The sequence below is a fragment of the Octodon degus genome, unplaced genomic scaffold (genome assembly GCF_000260255.1).
Source record: "Octodon degus isolate 3935 unplaced genomic scaffold, OctDeg1.0 scaffold00007, whole genome shotgun sequence".
Lineage (NCBI taxonomy): Eukaryota > Metazoa > Chordata > Mammalia > Rodentia > Octodontidae > Octodon > Octodon degus.
Genome location: NW_004524583.1, coordinates 14,492,077 through 14,503,933, shown reverse-complemented (window position 1 = coordinate 14,503,933; position 11,857 = coordinate 14,492,077). Strand labels below are relative to the sequence as shown.

General features: G+C 46.2%; 1 protein-coding gene across 1 annotated transcript in view; it reads left to right on the top strand.

The window, feature by feature from the left end:
• Window positions 1-5,208: 5,208 nt before the first annotated feature.
• The window catches only part of Arg2 (arginase 2), a 29,521-nt gene continuing 22,872 nt past the window's right edge, over window positions 5,209-11,857 (top strand). Inside the window, exons 1-2 of the mRNA XM_004624772.3 lie at window positions 5,209-5,394; window positions 6,139-6,211. Of these exons, the coding sequence (XP_004624829.1) occupies window positions 5,284-5,394; window positions 6,139-6,211 (184 nt within the window). The 5' untranslated portion in view covers window positions 5,209-5,283. The remainder of the gene's footprint in view (window positions 5,395-6,138; window positions 6,212-11,857) is intronic.

Genomic DNA, 11,857 nt, shown 5'->3' with positions numbered 1-11,857 from the left:
TCCAGGGCATATTGCCAACAGCTCTGAGGCCTGCTGTACAGGCAAAAGGGGTCCAGGGAGAACAAAGGAAAACTTGCCTAATTTATTAGAAAAAGGCATCGGCCAGAGACCTGAGTCATCTAAACTGAAAGGAAGGACAGTCATAATATGTAGATCGCTGACTAAAGGCAAGCCCCATTTGGAGCAATGCCTGACGGACTTCATCAAGACCTTCCATTACGTGGCTGAGTGCAGATGTAAATCTCAAATTTGCAAGCAAGTCGCCTACCTTGTTTTTAGTCTGCAGAGCAGGTTAGAAATTTGCTGCCCAGGGCTGGAGATACAGCTCAGCAGTGCGGCGCCTGCCTAGCAAGCACAAGGTCCTGAGTTCAATTCTTCATACTCCACCTCCCCCCAAAATGAAATTGGTTGCCCAACAAGAAAACGTCTCTTGCTGCCTTAAAGGCCCCAAATACCAGACAAGGGTTTCCAGGTTTCCTAGGGATGGCTGGGTTTGCCAAATATGATTCCCTAAGCATGGGATGATAGTAGGCCCTATATAAGCCCATAAAAGATTTGAACTCTCACCCTCTCACAATATACTGTTATGGTGAGTAGGATGGCAGAGAAGCCCCTGCAGTCAGAGTGCTGATCCAGATGGAGGGTGCCTCCCCTCGACCAATTGTGTGCTGATTCAGACACTAGAATTGAAGGAGAAGTACCCTCATGATGCTAAGGGATGAAGGATTCTCAGCCTTAGTCCACACCTTGTTGTTAACCACTCAATTGGTCATGTCTTTTCCCATCCATTCTTCCCTGCTAGCCATACGGAACACACCTTCCACTTACCCACTCCCACTGTTATTGTAAGGACCAGGTGCACTGTCCCTGCAGCGGGGACGTCAGATGTCTCCAAGGGTAAGAATGGCTGCTAAGCCATGTCCTAGAGGGAAGAACTATCCTAAAGCACATGAAAAAAGTCTCCAAAAGTACCATATTTCTTATCCAGTTGGAAAACCACCAGACCTGGTCTAACCTACCCTGGAAAGCCTTTTAGTCCTGTTTTTTATTAAAAGGCCAATCCGATTCTCCCATCAGGGCTGGGCCCTCTGCTGCTCTTCTGTTTTCTTCTTTCTCAAAGGTTTCTCCTGTCAACCCATATAGTTGCTTCAGTGCTGAATTTAATTTCCAGCATCACTAAAGGGACTCTCCATGCATATTCTGTATAAGAACAGACCTTAAAAAGATGGCCTGGATCAGTGTCTGAGAGCTATAGCTTCCACCTGTGACATTTTACTTGACGCTTAAAAAAAAAAAAAAAAAGCCACCTTGGGACATTACAGCAAAAATGTGCCTACTGATGAACAGTGAGAGGAACAGGCGCAATTATCAGGCTACAGTAAACTTTAGGTGACTGCTACCTTAAATCATAAGTACACAGAAATTGTGGATTTAGTCTATTCCAGCAGGCCCGACCTGCTAGATCAACCACTGGAACAAGAAGCCTTGCACTATACTTGGTATTAATCAGAAAATGCTATGGGGCAGCCTTGGTCTGGCCTTAGCCTGAGGAGGGGGACACAAAAGACCTCTGCTGTCACCCTCAGGATCACCGCCAGCTCTTTCAGTGGCCTACCCTGCAATCCGCAGTGCACTTCTTTGCCTAATTTTAATCGGCCAGCACTCGCTTCACAAGCATATTTCTTGGCCTACCTTTAATAAGTAGGCCCTCACTTCCTGCCCATTTCTTTGTTCAGGACAACAAAAACCTAGAAAGAATCTCTGGAAGGAGCCCACAGCACCCCCAGACCCCATAACAACTGTGCTTGAGATATAGCTCATCTCATCCAAATGATCTCACATTCTCTGTGCTGAAGTATTTTATGACTAAAATGGAAAAATTTGCCACCAAAGAGCCACAAGAATTCAAGATCATCCTATCAGGTCATTCTACTCCATTGTCTCCTGCAATGGCCCCAGTCAGCAGGAAGTAGCTAGCTCTGAGATGTCAATCCCAATCCTACAAGACTGTGGAACAGGTGTGTGACTTCAGGTGTGGGATCAAAGCAAAGCTCTGATGTTTTTGGTCGCTACCCTGAGCCTGGCAATCAGCAAGAGTGCCTCAGAGCAGCTACCATCTCCAGCCTGTCCTTTGTGTAATATGTAACTCCAAGTGGGAGAACTAACCTGTGACAAGAATAGCCCAGGGAAATAGTGACCTTTGTTCTTTAGGTTTGCAGACCCTAGAAGCATAGCAAACTAAGCACTTAGGATCAGATGGGAGGGCCGGGGAGATGGCTCAGTAGGATAAGCGTTTGACTAGCAAATGCAAGGATGTGAGTTCAATCCCCGATTCTGCCAAAAAAAAAAAAAAAAAGAGGATCAGATGGGAATCTTCTGGCCCATCTGGTGTGCCAGGGCTACCACCAGTGCAAGATTACTTATCCCTGCCCTCCATGAGAAAGCACCCCCCAGGGCAGGAACACCCATCCACCACCTACATAAACCACCTCTAACTCAGTGCCCAGCAAGATGGGCTTTGTGACCAATAGTGCCTATATTCTTGTCTAACCAGCTTTTTAAAAACATCCCCTTCCTTGACTCAGTCCTTTAGGACCCCAACTTAATTGTGCTGTTTCGTGGGGCAGCCACACTGGGTCAGGGACAGTTCTAGAGCTATCTCAGGAACCAAAGACAAAGGGCCACACATTTTAGCAAAGCTGCTCTTACTGCTTAAGTCCCACAACAAGGCTAGAGGAACCATGAGTCAGGAAAGACACCAACTAGCAAGACACAAGGCATGGTACCGCACACCTTAATCCCAGTGTGTGGGAGGCTGAGGGAAGAGGATTTCAAATTGTAATTCTAGCTGGGCCATTCAGTGAGAACTTGTCTCAAAAGAAAAAGTTTTAGAAAGGACTATGGATGTAGCTCTGTGCAAGGTCCTGAGTTCAATCCCTAAAACAAAAATCTAAAAAGGAAAGAAAAGAAAGTCAAATATACTGTATATACTTGCAGTACATACTTACTGTACATACCACTGTCACAGGCACTAACCCCACTCATGAGTGCTGCAACCTCAGAACCTCATCATCTCCTTGGGCAGGGAACACAGCTCAGCTGAACAGCGCCTGCCTGGCAAGCACAACATGGGGAGTTCAGTTGTAGGTACAAAAAAAAAAAAAAAAAAGACTTTGGAGTCAACCTTCAGGGAATGAAAATTTTTTTTCAGTAGCCCAAACTGCCAGTATCAATTTCAGAAAATAAAGTTAAAAAAAAATGGATGGCTAATAAAGGAAAGAAAAGAGGAGAGGGGGAGGAGGAAGAAGAAGAAGAGGAGGAGGAGGAGGAGGAGGAATAGGAGAAAGAGAAGGGGGTGGGAGGGAGGGAGGGACAGAGACAGACATGGAGAGGGGACAGGGACCAAGTCAAATATGGTGGTGCATGCCTGCAACCCCTGTTACTTGGGAGGCTGAGACAACAATATTGCAAGTCTGGGGCCAGCCAAATCACCTTAATGAGATATTTTCCCAAAATGATTTTTTTTTGGGGGGGGGCAGAGCTGGGGATTGAACTCAGGCGCTTGCGCTTATGAGGGAAGCGCTTATTCTACTGCGGTATCTCCCCAGGCCCCCAAAATGAAATTTTAAAAAGGGATGGCATGTAGCTCAGTGGTATTGCGCTTGCCTGGCACACACAAAGCTCTGGGTCAATCCCCATGGCTATGGTTAAAGAATAAAAGGTACCAAGGTAAGTTGAACTCAGTTAACTCCCGGAGAGCTTATTCAGGTATAGGCTGCTGCTGCTGTGTCACTGCTCAGGAGATTTGGGGGATAGAACCCAACAATTTGCATCTCTGGGAAGTGTCTAGATGTTATATTGGTGGTATGGGACCTCATTGCTTTATGCTAACAATGTACTGATTTTCCGGACCTCAGAGAAGTCTTTCTTGAACCAGCAGGGGGAGACAAGTACACCAGGCAGACCCTAAAAATAAATTGCCTTAAATTTCCTTGGAGTTACAGTGTTGTCATGGAGGTTTCTGAAATTTTTTGGAGAGCCCAGTGTAAATTCACATCACGTTAAATTTCAGATATGTATATAGAGATTTATTTCGGTAGGAATGCGATCTAGATTCGTGCGTATCATAGCGTCCTGGTTAAGAAAATGGAATGTGAAAAAACAAAACATGGAATGTGGAGTCAGCTGTCACTCAAAAGCTATGTGATTTTAAGAAAGCTACTTATCCTGTTCGATCCTGTGTCCTCATTTTTAAAATAGGATCTAAGTAGAATTCTATTTAAACTAGAATTGTTGGAGGGTTAAAGTTCTGAGAGGGCCAGGGAGATAGCTCCATAGAAGAGGTGCTTGCCTGGTAAGCGCAAGGTCCTGAGTTCAATCCCCAGAACCGAAGGGGAAAAAAAAAGGTTCTTAGAACTTTATTTGGTTATTAAAGTGTTATTAGTTCTTAAAACTCGGAACTAGTTCTTAGTATTTTTAATTCTTTAGCTTCCCTCAAATTTAGAAATATCCCCAAAATGTTAGTATATTTGGTTTATTTTATTATCTTTTTGAGACAGGGTCTGGCTATGCAGTTGAGGCTGGCCTTGAGCTCTCTTTGTAACACAGGCTGGTCTTGAACTCGCAGCCATCCTCCTGTCTCAGCCTCCCAAGTGCTGGGATTACAGGCGAATGCCACCACGTCGATAAGCACATTTGGTCTTTAATAACCAATGCTCCCGTAGTTCAAGTAAAGAACTGGAAACATCTAGCATTGTTGGTAACTCCTAGTCCCAAATACCTGTGCGGGGCATCTATTAACTTTCCCTACCCAGATGGCTCAAATACTTATCTGATTTCCCAGCCTTGGGGGCGCAAGGGTGGGGTCGCGCCAGGGCCAGCACAGCCCGCGGTAGTTAGCGTCAGCCAGCGGGCCCTAGTTAAGAGCAGACCCTGCCCGCCGGATTCGCTGCTAGCACGGAGCTCGGGGACGCGGCCAGAGCCAGGTGCTTCCTGGGAAAAGATACACCTGTCTATCGCTCGCCCACCGCGCTCTCATTGGCCAGTCCTTGAAAGGGGCACGTCTCTAGGGCGGGCCCAAAACCGGGTGGGCCGCCAAGAGGGAGGCGGGGCCTGCAGGGAAGGTGTGTCGGGGGCCGGTGGGGGAGTAACCGGGCTGGAGGGGCGGGGCCGTGGTGGTGACGTCACGAGCGGCAGTGGCTGAGCGCGACCGCGCACTCCCTGGCTCACTCGAAGCCTCGAGCCGCATCGAGACTCCTCTCCACAAGCCCAGCGTTGCCGATCATGTCCTTAAGGTGCTGCCTTTCGCGTGTCCTACGGATGCAAGTGCCTTTTGTGCCGAAAAAATCCGTCCATTCCGTGGCCGTGATAGGAGCTCCTTTCTCTCGGGGACAGGTGAAAGCCGTGCCCGCCCGCCGTGCGGCTGGGTTGGGCTGGGGGGGGGGGGGGCGGCTGGGCCGCGAAGAGAGGGTGAGAGGTCGGAGGGCTCGAGGGGGTTTCGCCGGGGGAGGGGAGCGGAAGGAGGGAGGGTGCAGGGCAGTGCAGCGGTGCGGGCTGAGCCAGCGAGGGCGCGGGTGCTGCGGCCTCTCCGGAGAGCGCGCAGTCGGTGCTACCGTTTGGGACAATGGAGTGGACCAAGGAGGAGCAGGACCCGGCCCGAATCCCTGGGGCAGATCCACAATGGGGAGGTTAAAGACTGAGACCAGTCATTAAGGCGTCAGCATCTGTTCTTCCAAAGAGCATTAACGGGAAATGCAGTTGTCCCTGGCCGCTGCAGAAGCGAGGTGGGAGGGACTTTGTTCTCTCTTCAATGAAAGAAGCCTGCAGTCTTGGAAGGCACAGGCCCCGGGTAGCGATACGGTCCAGCGGCTAAGTCCTAGCTTAGTCCTGCTGCTGCCTCGGACCTCGCTGGCCCAACTCACAGTCAGGGGCTCGAAAGTTGATTTGGATCCAGGGATGGAGTTTGTTTCGCCGCCTTTTTCATACAAGGGTCTGAAGAAATGTCGTGGAATAGGTGGCAGGGCTGATGTGGCAGGCTGGCAGAGGAATCTGTTAGCAACCAAGTGTAGTATTGCAAATTTCTGTGTTTTTGTTAACACACATACTCATTAACTTCCTTCACGTGTGTGTGATTTACAGGGGAAAAAAGGAGTGGAGTATGGTCCCGCTGCCGTGAGAGAAGCTGGCTTGATGAAAAGGCTCTCCGGTTTGGGTAAGTAGCCAGATGCTCGATGTCTGTGCAGGGCCTGTAACAGAGCGATGTGCAATCCTTTCTTACGTCCTGGGCCTACAGTGTCAGCTGTGTACTGTGGAACAGTCTAGCCCAGTCTCTAGGATTCTATCTGCAGATTCAGATCCAGGAGCCTGCAGGGAAAATCCTATTGCAATGAGACAGTGTGCAGAAGGCCTGTAATAAACTGCTTGTGGATAGAACGAGGACAAAGAATGCTGCCTGCACAGTCAGCGTTTCCCCCTAAAATTCTAGCCTTCCTAATTCAGCCTAGTGATACTTGGGGTCCAGCTGCCCCCCCCCTTCAAGTCATTCCTTTTCTCTCAAGGGTGAATGGTTGTGTATTATTGTAGGCAGGGTTTAGTTGTATTTTTCAAACCTATCTGATGATGAAAGTCACCTAGGTTGGCAAGTATATGGTTCCTAGACTTCCACAAGGAAGAGTTTGGTTCTGAGGCAAGACCTAGATATTCGAAGTTTTACAAACACTCTAGACGTTGCTGGTCCTATACTTAAGCTACTCCCTTAAATTTTTAGGACCAGAAGAAATCGTACCAAAAGACAATGCCAGCTCTGCCTACACTAATGATCTTAGTTCCAGGGCATACAACGTTAATCCCTCCTATAGTAGGAAGGTTCTTCCCTATATCTATGGTTCTAGTTACTGTTTAAGGTCATTTCCCCCATTCTTGTTAGAGCCATTTTAAATATCTTTTTCTGGGACTGTAAATGCAGAATGTGTGGCATCAGGGAGATCTGGAGACGGGAACATTAAATCGGAGTGAACTACTTTTCTGAAGTTTCTACTGAGCATGAGGCCATTCCCAGAATCACTTATCTCCTTCCAAAAGAACCTGAGTAATGAACTCACTGAAATCAGCTGACATCGATTGGTCCTATACTTAAGCTACTCCCTCAGGTCATCCTTTTGTGGGTATGGTGACTTGGACCGAATACTTATCTGCTCACTAATTGTACTTCTTCAGCAGGGTCTCTTTCCTAGTTATTTTAATAACTAAGTTCACTGCTAAAGGTAAAAGATGAACTGCTAAGATTTGTTCTTATTTGGTGCTGGGAATTGAACCTCCACCTGGCAAGACAAGTGCTTTGCCACTAAGGTATACCCCTACCCCTGATGCTTTTAGTGTGCAAGAAGTACCTGATGGGGGATTTTATTTTTATTTTTATTTTATTTTTTGCTCCAAATGCCCTCAGGGGTGGTTTGGCTGGCTGGAGTGTTGTGGGGATTGAACTACAGCAACCTGAGGCTGACAGCTTTGTGGAAGCAGCCACTTAAACAACTGAGCTAAGGCCAGGCCCCTGATGGGGGATTTTAATTCCTGATTAATGAAGATCCCATCCTTTAAAATAACTTTATAGTCTACCTTTTTAATGAAAACATTTTATGCTGAAGAGTCTTTGGTAATCATTATTTTTAAATACTGGAAAAAGCTCCACAACCTACCTGATGAACTGGACCAATTTTGCCTTCAGAGAGTCCTGCTAGGTGTGGTGGCTCACACCTGTAATCCCAGTACTAGGGAGGCTGAGGCAGGAGGTTCACTGCTAGTTCCAGGCCAGCCTGGGCTTAAAAAAAAAAACAAACAAACAAACAAAAAGAACCCTGACAAGGCTGTCTGAACTTCCTTAAGAGGTGATCTTCGTATTAAACGTGCAGCCCAGGCTGCTGGGGGAGGGGAAGGAGAGCACTTGTAACAGCTTCTCTGGCTCTTGGCCATTACAGCTTTTGGTAGTTTTCCAGTTAAACCCAGGGGAAGCCCTTCTCCTTGAAATATGATTCTACTTTTTTTCTCTCTAAACTCCCAACCTGAGGTTTCATTTTTGCCAGGCTCCCATTATGCATTAAATGACCTTTGGGATCCATTGAAGTATCCTTACTAAGCCCAGGGAGTATCCTTACAAAGCTTCAGTTTGTCTTGCATTTTTTCAAATATTTTTAGTCCTTACGTCCTTATCCTGTAGCCCACTATCACCAGCTGTCTGAAATAGAATCTCATTGCATATTAATAAGATTGTGGTGCTCAGCGGATTTTCAGTATGTGGTTTTGGCTGATCTCCTGGAATATGTTGGAGAAAAGTACCAAGAGAAGTTTGCTATATTCAAACTGAGAAGTTTGAATTGCTGTATTTCTAGAGTGCCAAATACCTAAGTGTTCCAAGCACTCTCAAGTTAGCATGGATTCATTTTCATGGCAGGAAGGCTTTGGATAGGCAACTTCCAGGCATCTTTGTTCCTTGCCTTTTGCTGAGGTCACAAGCTGCCCATGCTCCCTGGCATGTTAAACTTCCTGTTTTCCTGGATGAGTATATTTGACTTAGTATCTGGACTTGTTTTTCTGTTTCCTTGGGCTTAGTAAGGATACTTCAATGGATCCCAAAGGTCATTTAATGCATAATGGGAGCCTGGCAAAAATGAAGAGCCATTGCTCCAGCAAGGCTCAGCAGTCCATCTGCTCCTGACTGGTTAGTGCTGACAGACATGGCCATTGTCCTTTTCTCAGTAGAGGTAAAGTGTTCTGTGGGTAAAGATGGATGGGAGCCAGTATTAGCACTGTGAGGCCTTTTGTATTTATGGTTGGTGTGTTCTTTTTTTTTTTTTGCATTCTGGTGCTGGGGATTGCACCCCTGCTAGGGCAGCACTTCTAACTGTATCCCAACTCCTTTTTAAATTTTCTATTTTTAATGTATTTAGTACAGGGTCTCACTATGCAGCTCAGACTCATAGTGATCCTCCTGTTTCAGCCTCCCCAGCTAGGATTATAGCTGTGTGCCACCACACACAGTCTTGGTGGCCAGCTTAGCATGTGGTACCAGTAATCAAACTCAGGTCCCTGTGCTTGCCTAGGCAGGCACTCAGACTGCTGAGCTATCTCTGTGGCCCATCCTTTCTATTTTTTGAGATAGGGTCTCTCTATGTAGTTCAGGCTGGCATTTAAATCACTAGATCAGGTTGGCCTCGGACTTAATGATACGCCTACCTCAGGCCTCTTGTGTAGCTGGGATAAGAGACAGCCACCTCAGTGTAATTTTGGTAATTTGACTCAGCTGTAGTACTAAAGCACCCACAAAAAGCATACTGTCTAAATGAATTTGCCTCTGGCCAGGCCATAGATCTAGGAGTCCAGGAAACCATTAGAGTTATTCTGGTTCTTCTCAACTGGGCTGTTGAGCACTTGGAAGGCTGAGGCAGGAGGACTGCAAGTTCAAGTCCTACCCAGGCAACTTAGCAAAAGTGTGTCTCAAAAAAGGGTGAGGCAGGGGGCTGGTGAGATGGCTCAGTGGAGTAAGTGCTTCCCTGGCAAGCACAAGTGCCTGAGTTCAATCCCCCGTTCCACCAAAAAAAAAAAAAAAAAAAAAAAAAAAAAAAACTGAGCTAAAGACGTTTCTTCCTCCTGATCCACTTGGCAGGCGCAGACAATAGGAATCACTAGTTGAAACCAGGTGAAGGGGCTGGGGAGATGGCTCAGTAGAATAAGCATTTCGCTGGAAAGCGCAAGGGTCTGAGTTCAATCCCCAGTTCCACAAAAAACAAAACAGGTGAGACTCAAGAATCAGGTTTACCTTCAAAGGAATTTTTGATAGTTGTTTAAACATAAGGATCTTAGGCTGAGAGCTGTTATTTGGAACCAACTGTATGTGAGTTTGGGCATCTGTATTTGCTTTCAGTGGTTGGTAGAGAACATGGTCTTGGAAGTGGAGTGGTGTCACCTTGATGCATCAGCCTGGCTTCTCTCCTGCTGTGCCATGGAACCTACCTTGAGCAAGCCCTTATCAGCCTCTATTTTGCTGACAGCTTTACTCCTGGAATCATATCTGCTGCACAGCACAGCGCTCTCCCCCAGGTGCTGGTCTCCATGGAACTGTCTGTCCTTGTGGCATCTTGCCCAAGAGGATCCTCTCCTTGTGGCCCTCACGCATTCCTGCACCCAAGTGCTCCATCTTATGGTGGCCCCAAGCACTGCTCCCCACTCGCTCCCTGTGCTCTTACAGCTCTGCCCAACTCTGACCTGCTAGGAAGCCTTGCTGTGAAAAAGCCTTTTCTCACTCTCTCAGATCTCTCAAACCCATCATTATCAAAACAAAGTTTTTTCATCTGCTCCCTAGGATCTGCTATTTCTGCTGCCTTTTCTTTGTCACCCACTGTCTCCTAACTCAATCCCAAGACAGTTTTATTCCTCACACATGTTAACCATTGCCTTGTTGACTACTTCCTAACGACTAGAATTCTCATAATAGCACTGAATGTTTATTCCTTTTCTCACACATAGTACAGAATATTCAATCAACGTCACTTGAACTATTTTTGCCTTCCTCAGTTTACTCTTCATTACTGCCAGAGTGACCTTTCTGATACTGTAATCTGTGTTTCTTGGTTTAAAGCCTTCCCATGGGGCTGGTGAGATGGCTCAGTGGTCTAAAGCACCTACTTAGAACAAGCTTAGCAAAGCACAGGGACCATGGTTCAATCCCCCAGCACCACATGCCAGCCAGCCCCGTCCCCCTGGTGGGCTGAGCTGGCCACACACACACACACACACACACACACACACACATAAATAAATAAATAAAAATAAAGCCTTCCCATGGTTGGCTGGCTTCCTGTGGATCAAACCCAGGATGTTACCCATGCCAAACAAGTGCTCTACCACCGAGCTATGACTACAGCCCCACAAATTTAAATTTGTTCATGCTTCTCAGACTTGTCATTCATATATTATCTGTCATATGTATGTTTTGTGTGTATGTACTTATTTTGGGTTTTTTTCTTTATGGTGACATTTATTCACTGAGAGAGGGTCTTGCTTTTTAATGCAAGAGAGTGCTTTTGCAAAAGGGAAGGCAAACTCAGTATGTATTCCAGGTTGGCCTCAAACTCGTAACAGTCCTCCTGCTTCAGCCTCCAGAGTACTGGGATTGTAAGTGCAACACCTTCTGCTTTTTTAAAACAATCTCGGGGCTGGGGAGATGGCTCAGTGGAATAAACGCTTCCCTGGCAAGCGCAAGGGCTTGAGTTCAATCCCCGGTTCTGGGGGAAAAAAAAAAATCCTTTTTTTAAAAACAATCTTTAAGATAAGATCTTGCAGATGGACTTGAACTTTTGACCCTCTGCCTCAGCCTTGAGTCCTGGGGTTGTGGGTGTGCCACCACACCTAGCTCTCTTTGCTTTCTCTTTTTTCTTAGTACTTCAATCTTGTGAATTAGTGTACTCACTAGGCTAGCTCCTTTGCATTTCAGCAACTCTGTTCTCTTCTTGCTTTGATTTTTGAGCCATTATAATCCTTGCAATGAAACTAGCTTCTCTTAGGTGCTATTTGCACAGCATTCTTCTATCTTTGGGACAGAAATTGGTTGATAGGTTAGCTCACTAGCAAGTATCAGTCTTTTTTAATTTAGTGCTCTCTCCTTGTTTCCTATTGTTTTTTTTTTTTTTCAAAATTTTATTGATAAACAGCAATGAGACAGTTTCAAATCAAATCGAAAGTACAGTTTCAACAAATAACACACTGCATATATTCTTAGTGGTTAATTGCTGTACAAGATGCGGACTTGTGATCCTATTTACAAACACCATTAGAACAAATCATTCTATTCATTAAGAGAATGCAA